This window comes from Mus musculus, chromosome 17 (assembly GCF_000001635.26).
Source record: "Mus musculus strain C57BL/6J chromosome 17, GRCm38.p6 C57BL/6J".
Taxonomy (NCBI): Eukaryota; Metazoa; Chordata; class Mammalia; order Rodentia; family Muridae; genus Mus; species Mus musculus.
Window position 1 is genome coordinate 81,416,978 of NC_000083.6, and position 26,713 is coordinate 81,443,690.

The window sequence follows — 26,713 nt, forward strand, 5'->3', positions numbered from 1 at the left end:
CACTATAAGAAAGGGACCCCAAAGAGTAATGGACTGGTATTGTGTGACTCTCAAACTTGGTTGAGACACATGAGCCTCCGGGAGACGGTTTCCATGAAGAGCAGGTTGTTTCCCTGCTTAAGTCTTTCCAGTTCTAGTTAGCTCTAGTTAGGAAGGATTCTGCAGCTGAAGAAATATTTCATGTGACAGAAATATTTCTCAGTCCTGTAGTCACTGTCAAAATGAAAAATGGATGCACTAAGGACTTCTAGCTCTCTGTAAGTTAGATTAATAACAAAATGAAACTGTTAGAAGGGGGAACATCAACTATTTGAGTGTAATACCACCCCCTTTCTCCTACATAGTCATAATTACAGTTTGACATTATCTGTCACACGTGTTTCTTGCCTCCTGCCTCTTCCCCCAGCATTATAGCAGAGTGAGACTCTTGAAATTCAGTGTTCTTTAATCATCCTTTAATTGCAGGATTGAAAGATTTTCAGGTTTCTACAATAGAAACATATTTCCTCCAGGCTTGAGTAACCTAAGAGACTTCTGAAACCTAAGAGACAGTCTTCTGCAAGCAGAATTTACCCACTGCGTGAGCATGACGCCTGCGCTAGCGTGTGTGTGTGTGCATGCCCGCGCGCGCACACACACACACACACACACACACACACACACACACACACACATATGCACACACCTCTCTGCTGGCTTTGATGGTTTAGTTATAGAGGATAGTAGTTGGGCACACCAGGTTCTAAGACTGACCTGTGGGTTCCTTTAATACTTTGTAAATATCAGTGGCTGTGTCTAAATTACCCTCCTGTGGTGAGGGAGGTTGGCCTTGGAGGAGCTGTTGGGACAGCCATGACCTTGTTATTTTCAACAGACATAATGATGTTATATTCCAGGAAAATGTTAAAGTTTACATAAAGGGTAGCTATGTGCCCAAGTCTCCCCCATGCAGGGGACATCAAGGACACTCCGTCACTTAAGATGCTGCTGCAGTGATGCTGTGGGCACTACCTTGCTCCCTGCACACTTACTTTCATGCACTTGGATAAAGGTATATACATCTTTCTTTGTGTTCCCAGGGACCTAATAAGGATATATTAATGAAAATTTCAAGTGGCTTGCTCATAAGCTTTAATATTTTTCTGCTGCTTCAATTCCATGATTAACTGCATGCATTGTGCCCATAGGGAAAAATAATCCCTGTCCTTTCTACAGCAAACATTCATTGAGGCGCAATCTAATCTCATTGGCCTTGTTGTGTGAAAGGTATAACTGAGAACTATCTGCCATCTTTAAGCCTCTGTGTGGTGAACAAATGCTGCATTACTCTTTCTGAGACAAGCTAGTTCTACTTAATTCTTAAGAGTTCAGCTTTTCTATGAGTCTCGGGTTAGTCGTTTATATCCTCTTCGTGGAAACTGGGATTCACCTTTATTTTGATCCAATCACTTTTCCCTCTGACCCATCACGCAGGAAGGACTCCCATCCTTCAGTGGTGGTAACAACTTTTCTAGTACAGTTTTCCTGACCTCAGGACCACCTGCATCGTTTGTTCTGATTCTTGGCGTCTATTGCTGACAAAGTGGTGGGGTGAGTGTGTACCCAAGATTCTAATCATGGATTCAGTTTACATAGTACAAAGTGATTGCAATTGCATAGAGCATCCTTCATCTGCTTGTTCCTACTACCTTCTCTTTGTTGTGATTTTCAGTGAGATCTCCATACATGGATCCCACCATTGAAAACAAGGACCTGCCCGTGATTTACATGAGTTGTCACAGGGACCCTTTGTGCCCTAGTTCCTTCTTTGAATAAATTTTTTTTTTTCTTTTGTGATGAGATTTTGAAAATTGGTGTGTGTGTGTATGTATGTGTGTGTGTGTGTGTGTGTGTGTGTGTGTGTGTATGAGAGGTGGGGAGCTAGCTAGTTGAGAAACCCCTAAAATGACGTATCCTCAGATATAGCCATGCATAGAGGAGAAGCACTTCATGCCAAGGCAATAGATGTGCCTGTGCATCATGAGCACAGGGAGCCCAAAGTGGCTTACAGGCATGGGACTCTGGGAGGCCCAAGCCATTCACAGTGGGAAGGGGACTGGTAGCTTCAGAATCCAGATTCTTGGCTTGGGGAAGAATCCAATATCTGTCCCCACGTTGATAAGTGTTGCCTGGTAGTGTGGCACAGGACTGTTATGAAACAGTGTGAAAAGGGAAAAAGTATTCGCCCAGGCAAGGCCTTTTTTCCCTGCCCCCATGCTGCTAGCACTCTGGGCTCAGGAAAGTTCCTGCTTTTGCTATCTACACTTGAGGTATTCCATCCCCGAGAATCCCATAGGTTGTAAAGTGGCAGTTAGAATGTCTGTCGGATCGATGAAGGCAGCATCCCACAGTTCCAGTAGGAAAGGGAGAACACTGCTGCATGGTGGCAGCAAGAGCCCTGAGTTCTAAAGGTGTCTCTGTGCTGGGCTGCCTTATAGGAAACTTTCCCATACTGGTCACAGTCTTTATTTAAAAAGTGGAAAACTGGCCTAGATTAACAGACTCCTGTCCAGTGTTTTGCCAGGCTTTGGACCTAAAATGCAATAATAATAATAATAAAAAGATACAACATCCAGTCAGAAATGCCCAAAGACAAGGAAGGTAAGATGTGCTAAGTGGGGAGTGTGCTTGTCAGAGTTGACTCAAGAGAGTGGCTTTTCAATCCAGGATTAGGGATGACAAGGTCAGCAAGAATTAGTGTGGTAGGATATTGTGGATGGGTTGTTGCTGTTTAAAGGATGTGTGTGCGTGTGTGTGTGTGTAAGTGTGTAAGTGTGCAAGTGTACATGTTCAGGGGCATTGTGTTTATTCTGTTTTCCAGCTCTCAGGATGACACTGAAATATTCCCCCCATTGAAACAGTAGACAAAGGCTCCCACCTGGGGATAGAACATGCCCTGTGTCTGGAGCACTCGTGTGGGTAAGCAGCAGCTAAATCTGTCTTCAGATCGCAGCAGTCAGTGCCAACAAAGGAGCTGCTGGGTCCAGAGATGGAGTGTTGTTGTCAGAGCTCAGCTGTCGCCTCTCCAGACAAAAGCTGCATTAGAGCCCTGGCTTCAGGCTTGTGAAGGAGAGAGAGCGCTGACTCATTCTAAGTACTTCCGTACAGTGTTTTTTCCTCAAGATTTTTTGTAATAGGCAATTTAAGAGAAAAACAGCCCAATATTCTTTTCTGAGAAAAAAAATCAGCTAACACGTATCCAGGGGGCAGAAAATAATTGCTCTGCCCCCTGTCTTCTGTACTTGCCCCCGCGGTGCCTGGCCGGCCTGCCTCGCTCAGAAATGCTAGGAGGAGGTTACTGGGTTTTTGCCTGTTACCACTGACAGTTTTTAAAAATTTAATTTTATTTGTAATTCTTTTTTTACAGTCCATATTCCATTCCTTACCCAACCCCACCAATGACAATTTTAAGTTGGTAAATGTCCTAGGCCCTCCCTACTGATATGACTTCGACGTGTTTCCTACAAAGAGGTTCTGGAAATCACTTTTGGTCGGCTTTTCTCACACACTCCTTTAACTTTTCCTCTTCCTTGGGCAGGCTCATAACTATCAGCTATATGGCAAGAACATTCCACCACCAACATGGACAGGAAGTGCCATTTGAAATGTGAATTATTTGTATATTCAACTTGTGTACATGCATTCTCCATTTACAAGTGCATACTTATGTACCTCTGTCTGCCATGTGGAGTTTGTAAAAGTAAAAAATTACAGATGTCTCAAAGTGTTTTTGAAGCACAGCATGTGAGTAAGAATATCTATCTATCTATCTATCTATCTATCTATCTATCTATCTATCCTCTCTTAGAAAAGATAATATAACATGCTTAGTTTGAACAGTACACCTGATGTCTATGGTGACCTTTGACTAAAAACAAGTATATAATTTATCTTTACACATACTCCAAGGCCAATATTCCTTCTCCATTAAACTTAGACCCTCAGTTTCAAATAACAGAACAATGCAAGTTGACTCTGCAAGGTGAGGGATCATTTAGGGGGTTACTTCAGCATTTTTATGTCCTTCCTTCAGTGTCTCCAAGACAAGTCATAAAACTCTATGTTCCAAACTCTTCCATTTGCAGGCCAGGAGGGCCAAAGGACTTAACCAAAGCAACACAATGAGGTTTGGGGGTTCTCTGGTTATTTTACCTCACGTGGTTAAAGCAGTTAAGGATTACATGCATAACATTTAAAAACTAAATGATTTAGATGCCCTTCCTAACACAAGGAATGTGTTTCAGCTCTGCACTGAGAGAAGGGATGCAAGCTAAGTTGGATGGCAGCAGGGCCATCCATTGTGCCTTACAAAGTCATTGCTATTCTATGACAGAAGGCTGGTCACGCCCATGGGTAATTCTAGGCATGAAGAACACTCGCAGAGATCTGACCTGCAACCAGTTAAGACATGACTAACAGAGGCACGTAGGGCCAAGCTCACAGATCACGGGTTGCACACTTGAAAAGATGAGGCTTCATAAGGCAGCTGCCCCTTTCCAGTATGTGACATTAAGAAGCTATGAACCCTTCTGGGCTACAGATGCTCAGTTATACTGCTCAGAGTGTGGCTGTGACCAGTAGGGACAATGCAAATAAAGCCCTTGAACTTGAAGTGGACAGTCATATGGGTGAGAATGCTATTTAAGTAGAGTAAGCCTTCGGTAGACTTTATTCAAGGCAAACAAATATACCCACCCTACCCCATGAAACTGGTTTCTTTGATGTGAACCTCCACATAAGAATCTTTAGTGTATGTGAAATAAATGAAAATGATGTCCGCCCCTTCCTAGCTGTCAGATTGTCCCACGGAGGCTATGTCAAGCCTGAACAAGCAGAGATCCTTTTGAACTGCATAGGTAGGATTGGAAGGTGACCCAGCCCCAGCAGGTGGAATGAGAACATCCTCACTGAGCTTTTGGATAACAAGAGGATGCTGGAAAGAGCCCTGCTTAGACCAAACTGCCTGGAAATCCCTTGGAGCCCATTTGAGGCTTCATTTTTATTATTTAGGACTTTTGGAGTGTACTAGTCTCCAGGCTGACAATTATTTAAGTCAATTACTGTCTGGGGGGAACCACTGAGTCGGTAGCTTTAGAAATTAACTACCTCATGTTCACGGAGAGCTCTCCGAATTCATCAGCATAGCTAAGTACTGCAAACAGCAGCAGGCCACTGTGCCGGTCTCTGGGTGCAGTTGTCTATTTCGTGATGTGAACCATCCCCGTGACCTGTATCCAGGGCGGTCACCGCAGCTCCTTGAGTCAAGTCGGCCTCATGTTGATTGCTTTCTCTTATGTAATGAAGCATCTCCGGACTTCAGAGAATGCCAGGGAATGTTAGGGAATGGGGTGAAGGGCACACCCCTTCACATCTTTATCATCTCCGTTGTTTTCTTCTGAGCCTAACCCAGGTTTATTCCTCATCCTGCCCATCTGTGAGGACAGGCCTGGCGTGTGAGCTGCTACTCTTCTGAACATGTAACCTGGGCAAGCCAGGCAAGTAGACAGGGTGTGGTTTTCCCCACTGCCCCAAATCAGATAGGACACAAATCACAAGGCCACCAGGGATACTGTAGGAATGGGATGACCACTGAATGAGTTCCCAGGTTTCATATGGGATGGCGTAGTCTTGCCTTGCTACTCCTCTACCGATGAGACTCAAAGTCAGAATAACTATATGCTTGTTCAACTATATGCCAAGAGGTTAAACAAGACAGGAAGAAGATCTTTTGTGTGTGTGTGTGGGGGGGAGGGGCTGGTGAGATGGCTCATCGGGTAAGAGCACTGACTGCCCTTCTGAAGGTCCTGAGTTCAAATTCCAGCAACCACATGGTGGCTCACAACCACCCGTACTGAGATCTGACACCATCTTTTGGTGTGTCTGAAGTCAACTATGGTGTACTTATGTATAACAATAAATAAATCTTTGGGCCGGAGAAAGCAGGGATTGAGTGAGCAGGGCCGACCAGAGTGAGCAGAAGTCATAAAATTCAATTCCCAACAACCACATGAAGGCTCATAACCATCTGTTTGGCTACAGTGTACTCACATACATAAAAAAAGCTCTTTTTGGTCTTTTTGTTCTCTTTCTGTTTCTCTCTCTCTCACTTCCTCCCTCCTTCCTTCCCCCTCTCTCTGTCTCCTTTCCCTCCCTCTCTCCCTTCTTTCTCCCACCTTCACCTCTCTTTGTCTCTGTCTCTGTCTACCTGTCTCCCTCTCTCTGTCTCCCTTTCCCTCCCTCTCCTTCCTCTCTCCCTCTCTATTCATTACCCCTTTCTGTCTCTCTGTTACTCTCTATCTCTCTGTCTCTGTCTGTCTTTCTTTTCATTGAGAAAATGCCAGTAGTTGATATGTAAGATCTACAACAATTATATAAAAAAGGATTTCAGAAAAATCTTTACTTTTGTTTGTTTGTTTGTTTTTTTTAAGTTATTGGGTGAAACAACGGCTATGTTTCAGAAATTACCAGGCAGCAGATACCCATGGATTTGAGTTGTGAGTAGGAAAACAAATGTTTTCTTTATTCCTTTGGGAATTGATGAATATCCTCCTTAGAGAGCTGTGAAGTAGCTTGCAAAGAGACAACAGTATTGTGAAAATGCTTTACGGTGCAAGCTGTGGTTCCAATACACATCATTGGATTTCGGATGTTATGCAATTCTGTGTTGGTGTGGTGTGTTGCCTGCAGGTCTGTGTCCGTGTGTGCTTGCATCTCTGTGTGTCTGTGTCTGTCTGCATGCCAGTACATGGATGCATATCTCTGTGTGTACTAGTATGTAGGTTTTTGTTTATTCATGTCTGTTTGAGGGTACATACTTATTGTCTGCACATCCAGATCTATACACATGTTTCTGTGTACATGTGTATGTATATTTTTGTGTGCTCTGTGTGCATGTATAAATGCACTCAGGCCTCAGGCACTGGCAGTGAGGTCATACTTCACAATGGAGATAGCTGCCTAGCTGACCTGCACTTCAACACTCTTTCCCAGTTCACTTTTTAAACGAGTCACATTCTTTTCTGAACTTCAGTATTTATATATATATATATATATATATATATATATATATATATATATATATATATAAATGTCATGTTCAGTACTCTCATGAAATCTAAAGTCCAACCAATATGTTTCCAGCCACCTAGCATTGTAGCGTTAGGTTGAACTACCTACACGTGTACAATTTTTGCTATCTTTTATTTTAGAATCTTAAATATATATTGGTCACGTCCCAGATAAGCAGTTTTGGTACCCAAATTTATAGCTGGTCCGTGGAAATGTGCATTGTCTTAACTAAGACTGTGGTGAGTTCATAACCTCATTTAACATATGAGGGAACCGACATGGGGTGTGACTAACGACCTGCCATGTCACCCAGGGCAGAGTCACAAACGCCATCTGTTTGCCATGCTGGCCTCACTGCCACCTCCTCCTTCTTTAGCGAGAGGCTGAGATGACAAGGACAACCTGAAGGCTGTATAATAGCATGCTCATCCTGATGGTCTTCCCCTGGCTTAGGTTTTGCCCCGTACACTGTTTTTGCTACTTCCCCTATATTTGATTGACATTTGGTTCTTATGGTTCCTGCCCCTCCCACCCCCCAGCTGCTGCTTTGGTGGAGACAGAAGGAAGGAGGAAGGACTGGGGGGAAACTCAAGTTGGATAGGTAGCAAGTGCTAGCTGCATTGAGTATTGCATGCATGGACACATCTTAAAGGCACCTGGTGGCACTGGGCTTGCCTTGAAATATTTTGACAGCTGTTTTAACTGTCGCACACAACTGACTCTGGTATTCGACCTAGGAAGCCGCAGGAGGAGAATTACTGGAACATGACTGTTTAATCCCTTCCTAATCGCTGAAGTCTCTTAAATCCTCCAGCTCTTCAAATACTCAACTGGCAGAACTTGGTGAGCAGACACATTGCCACAGGAAGCCCAGGTACTGGGCTGTGCAGCTCAGGCAAAGTGCGGAATAGCATTACTGGCTAGTTCCTTTAAATCGAGTTTTGATAGAGTTAATAAAAAAAAAGAGAGAGAGAAGCCAAATCCCATTTACAAAATTATTACTTTTGTTTAGTAAAACACATAGATTCAATTTTGCACAGAAAATTGCTTGGGAGAAACGGTCTCAGCAGAATCCTTCAAAGACAATTTAATATTTTTAATAAGGAAAATCTTTCTGATTCTCAACTATTTAGCCATGAAATCTTAAAAAAAATCCAATGAAAGCCTGCCTTCAATAAATGCTGCTTTACAAATTTTATTGTCTGTTTAACAACCTGAGAATATTAACATCCCTTAGGCACTTAAACTCAGTCATAACCCGAAACATTGCACTTTGAAAACTGTCTTTCATGTAATTTAATGTAATTTACTGACTATAAACTGTGTGTTTATTTTTCAGATATTCTGGATTTAAAAATTGTAAGTAAGGTCAATTAACCTAGGAAATGGAAAGTTTCTAAGCATTGTCTGTCTCTAAGCAGTCATTTAGAAATACACACACACACACACACACACACACACACACACACTACACATGAGCACATATACACATACAAACCAATAATACTTGAGAAGCTTTATGCATTATTAATTAACTATTTTTCAAATGATTTGGAGCTGGGTGAACTGTCGGACATCTGCAACATACTTGGAAGGACTCAGAGCTTCAGATTACAGAGTACATTCAAGGCTAGCGTGGACAAGTTATTGAGACACTGCCTCAAAATTGAAACAAATAAGACAATGGCTATAACTCCCTGGTAGAGAGCTTCCCCAGCATATGTGAGACCCTGTGTGCAGTCTTTAGTACGACAAAGAGGGCTGGAGTCAAGACTGGTTATGAAATGATGCCAGCAGAGTATCAGGAGACGTGACAGGGCTAGCCTGTCCAGGAAGCAGGCAAGGGGCAATTTTTCTTATGCTGAAACTTCTTTGTCCCTTAAGGACAGTCAGTAGTACACAGAGTCCTTTTCAGCAGATCACAGCTCCAGATAAAGGCTGGGAAGATGGATCGGGTATAAAATGCTGAGCAGGCAAGTGGGATTCTCTGGGTTCATTACACAGTATCCACGTAAGACTCTGGGAATGTTAGTGTGTGCACAGAAGCAAGACTGTGTTTGCTAAGCAGATAGTCCGGATGATTCAATGAGCTTCAGGCTCAGTGAGAGACCCAGTTTCCAAAACTAAGGTGGAGGGTGATTAGGAAAGACATTAGATGTAGATCTTTGGCCTTCAATTGTGCGTGTGTATGTGTACACATCGCCACATGCATAAGAACACACACACACACACACACACACACACACACACACACACACACACAGGCACTGCCATACTTGTACTCTCTCCCACACAGTCTCACACACAATCAGACTATCTTCCACAGCCAAGCTGTTTCTCAGAAACTACCAGGTTATTGCATCTCTATAGTATAGGCAACAACTGAAAATACTGCCCAGGGATCTGAAAGGATTTCTTCAGTATCTGCCATCCCAGTTCTAGCTCACTGACTGAGGGAGTCATCAGCATCTTGTTTCTCTGTATGCCAGAGCATCAAACACAAGACTTTGGCCTTGTTGGTAGCATAACCCTTTTCACTGTTAAAACAGTCAGCCATGTCATTAACTCTGAGCAGTTTCGGACAGTGACTCAAACACGTGAGGGGACCAATGAGAAACGGTTCTGTTGCGATGAAAGCAAATCTGCTCTCAGGTGGTCTACTGATGGAACCATGTTGGTCATCAAGGTGTATCCTTCCTCAGCCTCAGTGTTCTCCGTCTCAAGCTAGCAATCAGACGCATGTGAACTGTCTGACGCACTTGCTCTCTGCTATACTAGAATATTAAGTGTCTATACGAGAATTTGTACAGGGGCTGTCTATGCTATTCTCCCTAAAAAGGCAGTGCACAGCCTTTACAACAAGTGCTTATCCATCCCTAAGCAACCAAAGAAGACCTGGCATCTGTTGGAAATGTCTCACTACAGGGCTATATTGTCTTTCATGCTACAGTCTGAAGGAGGCAAAGCCCCACGACAATTTTCTAATACTTCCTACACGAGTTTCATCAGTGTTCTTATCAGCTCAGTTCTTCTGTGCAAAGGGAGGTACGCTCCTGTCTCAGATGCTAATCTTATATGTATAGAAAAACATAAACCCTTAGGGGTGTTTCCCTCTCTTTATATGAAAGCTGACGCGTAAATTTTAAATCCACCTTCCTAAGCAAGTATTGGCTGTTTAGTGCTCATAAGTTCCCGTTGATACTTGACTGCAAGAAACCACAGCGTGGTGGTATCCAGCACTAATAATAAACAGCTATGCTTTTTCTTTTTCAACCATTCTCTGTTCCCAGAGCACTTGGGAGATCCGTCCAAGTGTTCTGCGGCAGATTGGAAGGAGGAGGCGGCGGCTGCAGCACAAGCTATGGCCTGATTGCTAGTGATGCTGTTACCATATTTTACAGCTTGGGAATCACTCGCTGCTCAGAAACCCCTAGCTTTGTTGACTGGCTGCAGTGAGATGTGCCTGTGGGAATTTGGGAGCAAGAGCAGTGTAAGCATAGTAAAAGATCTGACCAAAAGAAGACAAAAATGTCAGGCAGTGTTGCTTCCTTCCAGTGTCTGTGACTCACTCTGTCCCTACGCACACCGAGAGTGGACAAGGCTTGACAGCACAGGGAGTGTACCCTTTCTTTATTTCATGTCCTTTCTAGGACTATTTTGTAGGATATTCTTAGAGAAAACCTTGCACTTTCCTTGTGCAGGGAAAAAGTCACAGTGTGCTTTGGTGTGCACCTTGGAGTCTGTGCCGTGGAAGCGCTTATACAATGATTGCACAGTGCTGGTGAAGACATCGAAATGCCTTGCTTTTCTTCCCATGCTTAGATACCTTTTGACCTTTACTTAGCCAATGTGTGCTGCCTCGGGGATCCAGACAAAACCCCACAACTGGTTAAACAGTGAATTAAGACACCAATGGGTTTAAATTCACCTGTCTACCCCCCACCCCCACCCCCAGAGAATGGTAAATGGATACAGACAACAATTATGCCGTTTTCTCTTAATTTTGCCATGTGCTGCTTTGCTGATGGCAGAACAAGCAAACTTAGCCCGAAACTGGCCATTCCACCTCCCAGGGTACAGAACCAAGCACTACTCACCAGCGCTGACAGTGATGGCTTCGATAAACTGCTCTCTCCAGCTGTTGGTCCCCACCACAAGGGCCAGGTTCGTCTTCTTAATGAGTTTGTCCACAGTGCTCTGAAAGGGGCAAAGGGATAAGAGTATAACTTCTGAGATTGTGAGGGCCTCAGGAAATCTAAAACCTTGTTTCAAAGTCCCAGGATTCTATAAGGGCTACCAGATGTCAGGCTCAATAGAAAAGTATGCACATTAAATATTGTTATGACTATGTAAACAGTTGTCCTTAGAAACATCCTGAAATAGAAACTTCAAGCAGCCTTTGCTGCCCTAAAGGCCAACCAGGAGCAGCTACAATGTTTCCCTAGCCACTGCTTCAAACGCCCACCTGTGTTCCTCAACTGCCCTGTGAACTTGATTCTCCCTGGCTTGTCTGTCCTTGCTGTCTGCAAACGAATCATTACTGGCCCTGTTCAACACTAACTGTGAATATCTAGAAGTAACGGATCTGAACCTGAAGATGTATTGCTGTATTGTTTGTCAGTGACATATAGCCAGGAGGCACGGTTTCAAGGTTTGCTGTATGATCATTAATAAATAGATAATTTTGGGTGGGGGTAGTGTTAAGGTGGTGGTGCAGAGGGACCACTGTGTTTTTCAGCTTGTTAATATTATCAGACAATTCTATTCTCACACTACTGCTGTTACATCAGGAGCATACTAGACAAGCAAAAGTCAACATTTGTGGCTTAGGGCACACTGCTTATAACCCTGCATCACATTTTTATCCTTTAATAGCACAGAGGTACATGCCCTTATTTTACTTTAGAACTTATTAGGTCATTAGTTTTGTGGAATTAGAACTCTCCAACTTTCTAAATTTGGTTAATAAAACAGCAGGCAGGACTTGCCAAGCGGTCACGAGAAAACTAAATAAGCCATACAAGTCAAAGCGCTACCACAAATCATGGCAACTACAGGGAGAAGGGGCATTTCTAGGACACTAAGGCTACTCTTCTCAGAGAAACTACTGCACCAACTAGTCTACCAAACATCCACACTTACTGTCAGAGCATCCTCGAATTCCCACTAATTGCAGAGGCAGAAAACACATATTATTTGCCTTAGGTAAGTATTTGTACATGTTCAGTACAGGATAGCAAACTATGATTTGAGAGAGATAACGTTATTGACTAAGCAGAAGTCAAGAGAATGTTGTCTGAGGGGTTGGATGTGAAGCCAGAGCCGATTTATAATAGTATGCGTGTTAGTTCAGAATGAGTCACTGGAACTGACTTGAGACATGGAGAGGAAAACAAACATGAAAGGAGTCATCTCCAGCTAGCACGCTCTATATCTGCAACATGATTCTTGGTGGCTTGTATGTCCTAAGGGCGGTGACCGCTCAGCTTGTCTCGTATCCAGAACTGCTGGTGCCCTGATAACAGCTCTAAGAGTCCCTGCTCTTGGGCACAATAAATTGAAGCCCACGACAGGCATCTGTCTTTTCTCTCTTGACTCAGCCACATCTCATCCAGTACTCTAAGCATCTCAACTAATGCCAGTTCAAAGTGCTGTGCGGAATGTAAGAAGAAATGACCTCAGCTTTTCTTACACGTAGTGGAAACTCTCCACAAGGGAGAGAACGCACTGTACTCCAGCCAGGGCAGAGAACCCCACCATCCAGGAGATTAGCGTTCCAGTGTCATCACTCAGCATCTGAACACACACTTCCCCGTGAAATGTCTGCTCATGATCAAACTTTTAGGAGAAACTCAACTTAACCTTTATTGATGTGGAAAAACTCAGACATATCTTAAAATGTAATACATTTTAACCAGACTGGCAGAAGCAAATTTTCTTCCTCCAGTGGCTAAAGTTGTACTTATGGGTACAACTCTATGGGAGAAAAGGGAGGGAATCAGGATTAATTGAAGTTTAGACAATTCTCTCTATGTTCATCTGGCACATTCTTAAACTGCCAGTGACCTGGTATTATGAGACCCTCACCCAGGACAGAGGGATTTAGTAGAGTCACAGTCTTAGCATGGCAGGCTAGAACTCATGGGGGCAGGGTGGTATGTGGAGTCTATCTAGCCCATGCTATTCTAGAGCTTTGAACAAGTTCTCAAGTTACATTCTAGAAAAACAATTCTTAAGTGAAGAAAGTCAATGTTGATATTAATTTACTTGAAAAGTATACCCCCAAGATGCCCTTTAGGTCTTAATTGTAATGACCATGTTCATAAACTTGAAGAAGAAACTCAAAGTTATTTTAGAAAGTTTTTTTTTTCTAAAAACCCAGACAAATGAAGTTATAGAAAGAAACTAGGGACCAGGGAGACTTCTGGCCCAAGACTTTTTAAAAAATTAATTAATTAATTAATTTTTTTGACCTAGAAGAGTTACCTAGACCAGTATATTCTAAAGTAGTTACTTTAATTACTCTTTCTGTGGTCACTGCATGGGAAGACAAGGCTGGGCATCCTATGAAGGGGAGAGTATACATTGTCTATAAAAAGTTTGGGAGTGAATTAGCTTCAGGAAAAGCAATCTCTATTGTGGCAAATGACACTGAACCCTTGAATTCCCTTAGTGAAAGACAGTTGCAGGAGGAACAGTGAAAATGGACACACATGGACACAGAGTAGCAGAGTGGGCCATAGAGATGGACAGGCTATAGGATCATGTGAACCTGTGCATGTTCTCTTTATGTCTTCAAAGAGCCAGGCTCAAGGTTAGGCCCCAATGGGCTCTGACAGTGCAATGCTCAGGCTTTGTTTCCCTCTTTACCCTTCCTCTAAGCAAGGGAGTGAAAGCAAAAGCATGATAGACAGATACATAGATAGAAGACAGACAGACAGACAGATAGACGATGGATAGATGATAGATGATAGACCAATAGACAGATAAATAGATGATGGATAGACAGATAAATAGATAGATAATAGAGAGACAGACAGACAGACAGACAGACAGATAGACGATGGATAGATGATAGATGATAGACCAATAGACAGATAAATAAATAGATGATAGATAGATAAATAGATGATAGCTAGATATAGTTAGATTCCTAGTGGTCTAAAAAGGTTTAAATGTATTTTATCTTTTTAAGAAAAATCCCATTTTAATTGCAAAGATACTTCAGGCATGTCAATTCGGAAATTAAATTTAATCAACCAACAAAAGGAAAAGAAGCAATTATTACTAAAGATTCACTTAGGATTCTGAGAGTTCTATATTAGCCTGATTCTCTACTTTTTTTTATTTCTTTGAATAGTCACTGTATCCTTCTGTAAGATAAGTAAAGAAAATATTGTCTGGTTCTGGGTTTGTAATTCAGGATATTATAAGAAAGGATGCAATGTCTTATCTCATTTTGCAATGGAAGTTGGCTCCACCTCAAGTATTCTTAGATATTAATGAATTGGGTACAAAGAACTATGTGTGTGTGTGTGGGGGGGTGTAGCATGGGACAGGGAGGTTGAAGCAGAGTAGTGTGTTAGGAATGACAGACAGGAAGCTTCATCTTCAAGGGTGACACGCATTCCTATGTATGTAACTTTTACAAGAATGATGTCTATTCCCTGGAAAAATTTAAAATCTGGGCTTGCCTGACACATGTGAATCCCTCAGTTCAGGACGAAGTACCATGAGAAAAAGAATAAACTAGACACTCTAATTTTATCACCTCAGGAATAACCGGTGTCGCTGTTGACTCAGTACCATTGGTAGGCAATACTAAAGAGTTTTCTGACATAAAGGGCCATTCTCCAGAAACAAAGCCTTCTCATTTCCACACGGCACATGCTTCTCTTCTAACATCAGGTTTTTCTAATGCATAATAATCTCTCCAAGTACTGCTTCATTGAGTTTTTAACGGAGATTATAAAGCTGTGTGAATTTCTAAAATTCCAAAACATAGCTAAGACTGGGTATGGTAGGTAGTGGCTCGCCTTTAATCCCACCAATTGGGAGTCAGTGTCAGAAGTATTTCTAGGTTTTAGATGAGCATGGTTTATACAGCAAGTTCCTGGTCAACCACAGTTATAGAGTAAGACCCTGTCTCAAAAAAATATACTTATGTTTATCACTACATTATACTATGCTCCACATACTTTCTAAATACTTGTATATGTTTATTTATTCATTTTAATTTAACATTTTTATTATAAAAAGAATCTCTCCAAACCTATTTCTGTAATGTATCCTTTCAGACAAAGACCTCCCTTTAGGAGCAATTCTGACCCTGTCACGTTGAGTGTCACCTGCTTGGCCCGTGCTCTGATGCTCTTTACAGTACAGGATTTCTGGGTTCTCTGCTAACTTCACCATTTCGAATTGGATCTGACAGCCTTTGAGTGAATGAGCCCGGACGTAAAATCATAGTTTCAGCTTTCTCCAGGAGGTTCTTACAGCACAGACCACACGGACCCACAGTGCGCAAGGTGCCAGGGCGGGCAAGCGTGGGAGACGCACCTTGAATTCGTAAGACTCTTCGATGATCACCTCCAGCTTGGTGTGCTCGCCTAGGATGGGGCGCCCCATTTCCGCAATGCGCCTCTCCTCCTCTTCTTTGCTGGTCAGTGGCTGCTTGTCATCATATTCCTCTGGTAAAGGGAAGGCAAGAACATGAGCCAGTGCTCCTCTGTATGTGTAAGCCCCAGGATCCTGACATAAGAGAAGCAGGGAGGAGGGATGCTCTAAGGGCCAACTAACAGTCTCTTGGGGAAATAGTGAGGCTAAAAAGAGGAAGGGACAGAACTTCTTAGACTGGGCAGTGTCACACTGAAGCAGCAGATGACTAAAATTTGGTACAGTCTAATCTCCTGCGGAAGGAAGCATGGGTTGTGGAAAGCCATGTTCAGGGCCCATCACTGAGAAAGGCCCAGGCACACATTGTCGGTGCTGAGAGAATTACCAGCCTTTTGCTGTGAAGCTGGCCTGGTTGCCTGCACACATTCAAAAATTTTTTTCCAGCACGTGCCAAAAAGAAACACAATTAAAAATCCTAAAGTAACCCCGAGGGAAATGAGGATTTGACCCTTTCCATTCTCTAGAGGCATCAGAAAATGCCTTGGGGCCAGTGGGAAATTCTGATCTTAGCGTCACACTTGCCAAGAGTTCCTGTCACAGGCTCAGCTCTGAAACATCCATTTTACACTTCCTTGAGACTGCTGGCCCCGGAGCTTCCTCTCTGGTGAAATACACTAGGAAAGCCTTGGCCGTGTTAATTTTAAAGCAAATAGAGAGGGCAAGGGTGAGGCCTTGAGGGAGCTAATATTCACTATGTGAGCAGGATTATTTCCAGGCCCGCCAAGCAGCTCTAACTCCAGGAGACTAGAGGGTACTCAGAAGTGAGTCTCTGAATGGAGGTCATTGGGATAAATCCCAGACTGAAAAGGCCAAGACTATGTGGAGGGCAAACGCATGACTTAGAAGCATGCTTGTTCTTCAGGTCCAGGATGCTGGAAAATGATTGGCTACTTCTCTCAGAGTCAAATGAAGTACACACATATCCAGGAAAGCAGTATTGCTGCTATTGGAAAAACCTCCACTTTGAGACCCTCTCCTCCAGGATATCTAGGCAATTGCCTGCAAGTAGAACCTGATGTCTGGGGAGCCATTCAGAGGGGAAGGGCTGTTCATCCAGGCTCCCTGACCTGCCTTTTGCACTCAGACATCAGCTTTAGCAGGGGTTCCCACCTTCTGTTTTCTGCAAAGACCCATATCTTCCCCCTCTGCTCTGGGACCCTGCAATGAGTGGTTCCCTAGCAACTGTTTCAAGGGATGGATTTTGACTAGCAGTCTACTGCAAGGACGGGGGTGGGGGATAGGTGTACTGGAAGCACAACCAGGACCCTGGATTTCACACGCTGGAAGTGGTGGAGGCAAAGGCTGGATGTAGCTACTGGTGCGTTCTTCAGCACGCAACCAATAAAGTGTTCTGAAATAATGTCCATCATTCCACCAAATCAAAGGGAAATGAAAATGGGTTGCTTGACCTATTGAGAAGCTGCTGAACGCGAGCAAAAGCAAAGCAGAGAGAGAATGAGATTGATTTTATTGTAAAAGTGTTAAGGGATTTCATAAAGGAATTGACAAGTTAAAACCCAAGGCTTCTGGTTAACGTCATATAAATAGTTATCTCAAGGAAATATATACCTAGTCTTGGCAGGGCTCATGAAGTCCATTTACCTTGTGTTCAAATCAACTACAGCTTGGTTCTTGTTGCTTTCTGCAATATTTGGACCAATGATCATGTCCCTTGTAGCTCAGGTTGATTTTGTGTCTTTGTCCAAATCTCTGACTTACTGACTAATAAGTCTTTCCCTGAAAGCAGCTATTGTGATTTAGATATCTATTTGAAATGCAAAGCTCTGTGTGGGAGGCAGCTTCTTGTGGCCATTCCTTCTGTGACTTATGAGTATTCATCTGTGTTGAGTGGTACTCAGGGTCACATAGGTAGAAAACATACAGCAGTTAGGGAGGAAGTTTGGTGGGCTGTGATTTTTCCGGGCAGCATCTCACAGAGTAAAACTGATCCAGGGCATGGTACAAAATAAACAAAACATGGCAGGGAATGAAAATGAATCATCCTACGAGTGAAAAGGGGGCACTGCCCGCTTGCCCCCCCAAATCCTTCAGGCTTTCTGGTCAGCATCAAATGCTATGGTTGGTGCACCTGGGTCTCTAAGTGTTCCCTGATGTTCGCCTTCCCTTCATTTAAGAAAGAGAAAGGAGTATACAGGCAGAGAATATTTGATTAGCCAGAATTTAACGATATTCTTTTCATTGTGAAAAAAAAGTCACTTATTTTCTACTAGTTTTCTTTGCTTTAGTTAAGTAAAAGACAGGGGAATTTAAAAGATTACAGTACACAAATTAGAAACTTGTTAGTAGTCAACCTTAAAAAAAATCTTACAAGAAAGCTGAAATATGGATATCTCATCTTAACAGGTTTGTTATCAACATAAGGAAATTCTAAGAACCTTTTTTTTGTTCCTCTTGCTATACTCATCCTCCAAAGCATGGGTTTAGGCCTCCTGCAATCACCACGAATTGCTCTTATACCTTCATTTACTTGTATTTAAGGCCCTTCCATGGAGTAGTACACCAATAGTCCACTGGGATTTAGTACATATCACTCAACTCCTTAATGTTTCTTGTGTGTTGAACATGAACAATTTCATATAGTTTAGTTGTTATTTTAAATTATCTTTCCATACAGATACGTAGTCTGCAGACTTACAGAGCTGTCATATGGCTCTGCACTCTTTGGACTGTCCTTATGCCAGTCTAGTACGATGTATGGAACACCAAAACTTTACTCAATAAGTAGCTGTTATGAGATTCTCCAAGCTACTGTCAGCAATCTTTTTCATTTGCTCATTTTTTTAAAATAAAAGAGCCATCAACTATTCAAACACATCATTGTTCTCTTAACATCTGTCAGGACAGGGATAGTCCTTCTATCTCCCAGGGACTTCTGGTACAGTGGGGATGGAGGCACATGAATGGAGAGGACAACTACCATTAGTGTGGAGTGATTGAAGGAGCAGGGCAGGAAGACTGTCCTTTCTGTCTATAGGAGATGGGGAAAGCTTTAGGACAGATTTAAAGCAGGTAGAGAGACCCCCTAGTTCAGTCCAGTGGTAAAGATGGCCATGAGGTGTAGAGGTGAGTGGTCATAGTTCAGGCATTGGCACAGCATCACAGAAAGGTCATTTGATGAGTACTGTGTAGATCTAAGAGCCAGGTACAGTTATGTGTACTAGAGGTGAGAAGTAGATGAATCTTATGGCTAATCTACAACAATACTAGCCATTACGATGTAGTTTTGATGGTGGTGAAGAAGTGAGTTGAGTCTTTTCATTTTTTTTTTTTCTTACGTTCCCAGGCATGCCTTTTATTAAATAGGAAAATGGCTTAACAGTATTTAATAGTAATGAATTTCTGTATTTGTTTCCTTTTCCCATTGAGCAATGGATCAAAAGCAGATTCCTTATCTTTTTCAATGTCACTTTATTTCCTTAAGAGTGCAGAGTGACAAGACAATGAATTTTTGGTTCTATTTTTTTAGGGCAAATTAATACTCTCTGTGGGCAACTCTGGGTCTCTCTGAAAATTTTTTTATGTACATATGTACACTTGTAAAGCTTATTAATTTAATTGTGATGTTGAATATAAAATATATACTGTCACTATCCTGATCAACCAAAACAACTTAGAGATCCTGTGCATTATCAGCAACCGTGACTACAAGCCAGCATTGAGAGGACACAAAGAAGTCCTGGGATAAGAGAAATCTTGGGACCAAATTACCAGAGTAGAGTCTTGCAGTGAGTCTCAACCTTTCTAATGCTGTGACCCTTTAATATAGTTTGTCAAGTTGTGGGGACCCTCAACCATACAATTATTTTACTGATACTTCATAACTGTAATTTTGCTACCATTATGAACTAATGTAAATATCATATATGATGGATATCTGATATGTGACTCCCTAAAGGGGTCTTACATCAAATGTTGAGATCCACTGCTTTATAGTGATTGATATATATATATATAGTAAAATAATTAGCTTTAGGTGTCTGAGTCCTGGAGAGATGAATTACGCAAAGTTGCCTCTAATAGTTCCTAGTTCAAGCTGGATCTTGAGACACCATCAGGATAATGAAGGGTGGAAGTGGAAAATTCCTTTCAGAGGGCAGTGTCACCACATGGCTAATTCAGTACTGGGATCTGTACTTAGGGAGCCAAGGCCACACATGATTGTTTTTTGATCCCAATAAACAACATAAGACTTAGAAAACGGATGAAAGGCAGTGGTGGGGAAAACCTTGGGCTTATTTTGACCCTTTGTTCAGAATTGCACAGAGAATCCTGGAAACAATGGTCACATGACAGTAGATCAGCCTTAGCTGGCCTCTCTGGTTAGAACCCAGGAAGACTGATCATTTTAGTCTCTTGAATCTTCTGAGAAAAATCTGTAGTTGGAGAAATACTTGTGATTATAGGAGATATGGTTTGTGAGGTTGGCACAGGACCCATAAGGCCAGGAGATATGTGTCTACGACCAAGGTCAGAAAGGGCAGCAGTGACTGAAGGAGGCAGTACCCATGTTCAGCTACAGACTCCGTGCTAGGTGCTGACTTGAAAGCTGTAAAACCTCAGTAGAACTGGAAGTGTTGTGTATTTGGATTTCTCTGGTCACGTTCTTTTGTTTCCTTGCACACCAGGAGAGGCCATTGTGGTGGGAAATAACAACCTGTTTTGTTTTTGTTCTTGTTTTTATGAATTTCCATTATACTTAGGTGAAAGGCTTACCTGTAAAAGATGCTTATGAGAGATTTGTAACATATTAAAATCTGAGAGAGAGAAGGCACTGCACCAACCTCTTTGTATGTCCACACTGTCCCTCCATAAGGCCTTCCATTTTAAAATTTTTATGGTACCCCATCTGTCAGAGAAGCCACTCATTAACTGGAAATATTTTAGAAGGCCCAGGCACTAACATTGGAAGACCTAAAGTATACCTGAAAGCTCTAGTTTTCAAGGGCCACAGAGAAATGAGTACCTGAGATGGTGATTACAGTAGAGGGAATCGGATGATCTCTAGCATGGACCTTCCTGAAGATAGGTTGGCCTAGCAAAAGGACAGGCAGACAATCAGCAGGATCCGCTATCAGTGCCCTTTGAAATTAGTAAGGCAAAAACAACACCCAGATGCACACACTGCAAGCCATGAAAGTTAGTGTGGGTAGTTGTCAGTCACCCTCTGTAGGCCACAAGGAGGAGTTCTGATGGTCTACCCACAATGGGGTAGAGATTACTGCCTACAAATGGGGGCAAAAATGTTCCTTAAGCCAAACCAAATAGTGCTTGATTAAGTTTGATGGACGTGATAATGATCCCCTTTCCTTGTGGTGAGAGGCGGTCCAGCAAATGATTAACATAAATGAGCTAGGCCCTTCATTACTATTACTGATTCCAGAGGCAGCATAAAACAACAGGAAGCACTTGGGGTGATGACATGTGTTCTTATTTTTGAAGTCTTTCAGTGGTGTCTATATAGTCCTGGGAAGCGTATCTTTTCTGCTTTCCTATCATATAAAATGACCTTTTTCTTTGAAGGTCAAGGAATATCTAATCCCTGGGAAGGTGCTCACTGCATTCACTTCTAGACTGCAGAGTGTCATATACACATCCATGGAACATAAGGGTGTGTCATCATCACTCAACTGTTTCCATTAGCCAGGCCTACAGACTTCAGGGAACTCCTCATTCCATTGGTTGCCAGGTCCACCTGCTGTTTTTTTGTTTGTTTGCTTGTTTTTTCCTATAGATTTCTATGGAGAATTAAACTGAAAAATCACTGGACTTAGGACTCAAGGCCAGCTCTGTCACTTGTTTTCCATTTAATGATGGCAAAATTTTTCACCTTTTGGACATGCAGTTTTCTCGGTTGTAGAATGAAGCAAACTTCCATGGAGGGGCTCTGTTCCTCTAACCCATATATTGGAGTGATGGAAGTGCTTTCCAAATAAACATGCACATGTCTATGACTGGACCTCAAAAATGATGGCAAGAGTGATATTAAAGAAGTATGTGAGTGTCATATAATCTAAGGGAAAGCTGTAGCTTCGGGACTTAGAAGTTTCAGGGGAATCAAATATTTAGGGGAATAAAAGAAACCTCTCTAGATTTAGCCAGGACACAGAATTTTATTTAAAAATATATCTTTCTATGAAATCTAATTTTCCTTTGACGTTTTATAAGATACTTTAGATTGGAAAAGGTCTGATGTACCATGTAAAGATGAAGGGAGAAGAAGATGGCTTGTGCTGTTGGACCAGCCAAATGTGTTAGAGTAACCAGCAAAGGGCCTTTTACTCAGAGTCAGAAATGTGGCTACCAAGATCTTAGTTGAGAAGTTTGGGTAGATTAATCATTTTGTGCCATTTTTCCCTCCCTGGAAGTGTGAACAATAAAATCCATAAGCATGGAGATAAAGTAATGTTCATCATAAGTGCTAATGAGTTGTAATGTTATCATGAAGCCAGAAGGCCAAAGGAGGATGAGGTCATAGATTTAAACACAGACCTTCCAGTGAGACCAGGCTGGGGCAACAATGAACTTTGCAGACTTCAAAAGCACTTCCAGTACTTAATGTCTACTGCTAATGAGATCTCTAAAATATTGGTGTGAGGCAATAGACCAAAGGGACAGTTTAGTTTTCATATAGGCTGATTCCAAATTCAGCATGCATACTCATCTGGGCAGGTCCATGTAAAAGCTGCAGGCCATGTCCAGAGGGCTCCACTGATTCTCCCTGCACCTCAAAGCCCTGACTTCAAAGCCTCAGTGTGGCTTCAAAGAAAAATCTTTAGGCTTTATTGCTACTTTTCACTGTGTAGACTTAAGTGTTAGAAGTTTCTTAGAGGCATCATAGCAACTGAGCCCTGGGGTTTCTGGTTTGATTGAGGAGAAGGAGGATATGAAGTTAATATCTGGATAAGTAACAATTAGGTCCATATAGAAATTTCTAGTAAGTTCTTGAATAGGCTCTCATTCTAACTTCATTGACTCCTATATTGGAAGATGTCAACAAGAGAGAGACTTTTATTTCTGGTTAAAATTGCAGCCATAGGGAGGAACCAGTGGACTACTTATATGGTAGAAGCTTTTTGAGAAAGTGATTGTGTTACGTTGGATTCAGGATATGGCCAAGTCAGGAAATGAGATATATGAGAAACTTTATGGAAGGAAGTTGTAAGGAAAGAAAAATGAGCATCCTATTAACTGGGAAGATGGTTCAAATGACAGAGAAGGAAAGTTCTAGAAATGGAATCTTCACAGAGTGCAAGGTAGCCAAAGACATATATGTACTCTAAGGTATTCTAGACTTGAAGTCTCATTAGGCTGCATAGGATGTAAGGGATGGCTATAGAGGATGCTCGTTTTAGAGACTACTGTTGACTTCAGAAAGACAATCCACAAGACCACGAGGGTTGGAGTCTTCAACTCTTTCCAGAGGAGCTGATGATCATCCTGACAAGCTCAGAATATTTCCAAGATAACATCAGTGATTTCACATGTTGCAATGGGAAAGAGAAGGTAACTTTTAACATTCTCTCTCTCTCTCTGTATGTATGTATATATACACACATATATACATACATTACATATATACTTATACATATGTATAATATATATACATATATACAATTATATATATATATATATATACATACATAAGTATATATTATATATACTTAGATGCTTGTACAAGCTCTAGGGCAGGCTTTTCTGACATGGGAGAGGCTCAGATGATTCAGATTCAGGGAATCCTTGTAAGATGTCTATTCTGTTTAACACCTTCTTCCTTCCTTCCTTCCTTCCTTCCTTCCTTCCTTCCTTCCTTCCTTCCTTCCTTCCTCCCTCCCCCTCTCTCTTTATTTCTTTTAATTTCTGTGTCTCTGGGAATCTACAAGTCATGCTGTCATTCACTGCTGTGCCTAGAGATGAGTTGGGAGTAGCCATTCACATAGAAATGGCCTTACAAAGTTCTGAACTAGGAAGAATCACCTTAGCCCGCGTGGCACATGAGTTCATACAGTGGCTGATATCTACCCCAAGGCTTACTGCAGTTTTCTTCACTAGAAATTTTGGTACTATTTCCTTCTAAATATTTTTTCAGCTCTCTGCTCTAAAACTTTTGATATTTGCATGATACATTGATTGTTTTAAACATGTTCTCAATATATTGAAAAAGACCATCAAGGAAATGGTTCACTAGAGGCATTTTCAACCTGGAGCTGCAGGCAAGGTAGAGCCATTGCTGGATGTTCATTTTCCTCCCTAAAGCAGCAGAAATGGTTCTGGAAACGTGAGAAGATATGCAGGGTCAGAAGGTGGTGCATTCAAGAATGAATTGAAGGTTTCAAGCTTTCTCACTGGGATCTTGAATGTTTCTGCAGGACGTTGTAATTTGTACTTCAAGTGGCAGAAATAGTTCTTGATTCCATGTTATCAGTACTAAAACAAAGTGTTCCAAGAGGGGCTCGAATTGTGTCGTGAGATGAAGGGAAGAGGCTGTTCTGTCCTCTTCTAATGTGGCATTATGTACTTTTAGGGTCACTGACCCTAGGCCGTGACGTTTGTGTGGTTGTTACAGCCACTGCCCTAGGACAGCAATCTTGTCTTTCTTACTCTGGAGTACTGTACAGCATCCACCATAGTACACTGCATATTCTCAGTGCTATGTGGTCACCTGAAGATTAGCCAGTATTAAAAATACAAACAGTTAGAGGTTCTGCCTGTGAGTTTTGTTATAGATAGATACAACACACACAGGCTCTTGTTAATTTGTAAAAAAAAAAAAAGGTTAATGGGCCAAAGTTAAATATCAATTCAGGTTATATTTGGTTTTGGATTTGGATTATTTGGGCCAAAACAGGATTTTAAAAATTAAGTTATCTTACCATACATCTCTTTTCCTTAATTAAAAACAAATAAAGCAAGAAGAGATTTTTTTTTAAAAAAACATGTAATATATTGGTGGTGACAGTAACAGTATAGTTATATAATTGGAAAAAATCATACCTGTTAATGTGAAGCCACCTAAAAAAGAAAAAAAAAAGAGAGAAATGTCATAATTTAATTTACATTACAGATAACAAGTATTTGTTACATAAGACATTTGACAACCCACCTGAACAATTGCCAGATTTATAATGAAGAAGAATATGAAAAGGGCCAGTCATAACTGTGTACCTTCTTTAAGACTATGCAGTTCAGGGCCCAATCAGTTCTTACAGATATCCCAGGAATCACTGACCCTTTAAACTTTATATACACTTAAAAAATGGGATATCAATGATCTGGCCTCAACTAAACAAGGGCAATAGCCTTAAATGAAAATCTGGCCAATCCATAGATAGAGATAAAAATCCAGAGTTACAGTGTCATCTGATAGAAATGGGAAATAGCCTAGAACAAAATGGAAAGGAAATGAAGGAGATGGGATGCTTACCAAGCTCATTCAACAACAGGGCTGTGAAGGAAACAGACAGAGACAAACACAGAATAAGAAACCAGATGAATAATGAGAGAGGAATACCAGCAGAAAGAAATCCAGGCAGTTCTGACCAGAGTAGGGAAAACCATTGCTTATAAAAATTGGTGCATCTCAAGGAAGGCGCTGTTGGGAACATTTCCAAATTTCCTCAACAGGAATATTTGTCTCCGATTGAAAAAAAAGTCACCTTGTATGCTATCTCTATGTATCTCATAAAGTATTTCTCCCCCAGTCGTTGACATACAGTGCAGACAAAATGTACTGGGAATGTTGGAGATGCTAATCTTTAACTCAGTATGGAGGTGGGCCTCTTCAGTTAACATTGTCTGAGAGCTAAAGAATTAAATGTTTTGAGGTGTTAAATGACTAAAGACCTCAGCTACCTTTCATGAAAACAGGTAAAATCCCTGGGAAAATGCCTCCTCTCCTAGAAGGACATTTTTGACCCAGGTAGAGCTCTCTCTGCACTGGAAGATATTTTGACTCCTCCAAAACTGCTTTTTAAATTCTCTAATCCTAAGAGTCCCTAACTTGACATATATTTGTATGCCTTCATCAGTAATTTCTATCCATTAATAAGCTAACCTAAGTGCTTCTAGTGGATATGACACTCCACAGAAATGGACAAGTGAGGAATACGGGCCAACCTATATAATGTAGCTTTTGAGATTATATTCTCTCAATACAATTGGGACCATAGCACTTTATTTTTAATAAAAGTTAAGCTAGCTAAACGGGTCAAATTAAAGCCCTCTCAGGTTGTCTGCAGGAATATTCCAATCACTTGTTTTCAGCCAAGTATTCCCTGGAGTGGTAGTGCTGTCATAGGTAACCTAGGAAACAAGTCAGCATTTTATTTATAGTGAGGAGAATTTAATGTACTCGGCTGGTACAAAAACCAGGATGATCCCATCAAGGAACTTTAATTTGCTTGCACATGAGGGCAGAGTTCGCTAAAATGACAATTGAAAGAGCTGTATCCAAGACAGTCCTTGAGATAAAAAGACAGCTCTTTGAAGGAACACATTCGGATCCAAGTGCTTCCTCCTAGATGCTAATAGGCATCTTTGATCCCATCTTTGTAAGACATATTTTCTGACGTCTCTTTTCTTTCTGTTTACTCATGATGGGACTTATTAAATGAGCTGCATCAAAATGAGTCCCCCGTGTCCCTTTCTCCATCACTCCTGATGCCATTTTGTACTTAAGTTAGAGACATTACGTAAAACACCCCCCCCCAGAGGTCAATGAGTTCTCAGAATGTGAGATCATGTTTCCTCAAATGCTGAGTCTACATAGGAATTGGTCTTATATATTGCATTTCATGCCCTACATGTAAAAACTTAAATAAAAGTCTCCTCCTTCCTTATGAATAGAACATATTTTAAACTAGGGAAGTGCAGAGAAGGTAATTTGTTTCTCTTTGCAAATATTTTCTAAAAT

General features: G+C 41.6%; 1 protein-coding gene across 21 annotated transcripts in view; it reads right to left on the bottom strand.

Moving 5' to 3' along the window:
• Nucleotides 1–26,713, bottom strand: part of Slc8a1 (solute carrier family 8 (sodium/calcium exchanger), member 1) — a 365,283-nt gene that overhangs the window by 43,873 nt on the left and 294,697 nt on the right. For 5 of the 21 annotated variants that reach the window (NM_001286684.1, NM_011406.3, XM_006523933.2 and 2 more), the window contains exons 4-9: nucleotides 25,226–25,246; nucleotides 24,796–24,813; nucleotides 24,675–24,689; nucleotides 20,768–20,836; nucleotides 15,667–15,797; nucleotides 11,205–11,304 (exon numbers count right to left, since the gene is read on the bottom strand). In NM_001286684.1, the coding sequence (NP_001273613.1) occupies nucleotides 11,205–11,304; nucleotides 15,667–15,797; nucleotides 20,768–20,836; nucleotides 24,675–24,689; nucleotides 24,796–24,813; nucleotides 25,226–25,246 (354 nt within the window). Of the gene's footprint in view, nucleotides 1–11,204; nucleotides 11,305–15,666; nucleotides 15,798–20,767; nucleotides 20,837–24,674; nucleotides 24,690–24,794; nucleotides 24,814–25,225; nucleotides 25,247–26,713 lie in introns of those variants that run through there. The other 16 variants (NM_001112798.2, XM_006523940.2, XM_006523939.2 and 13 more) reach the window with 9 other exon arrangements.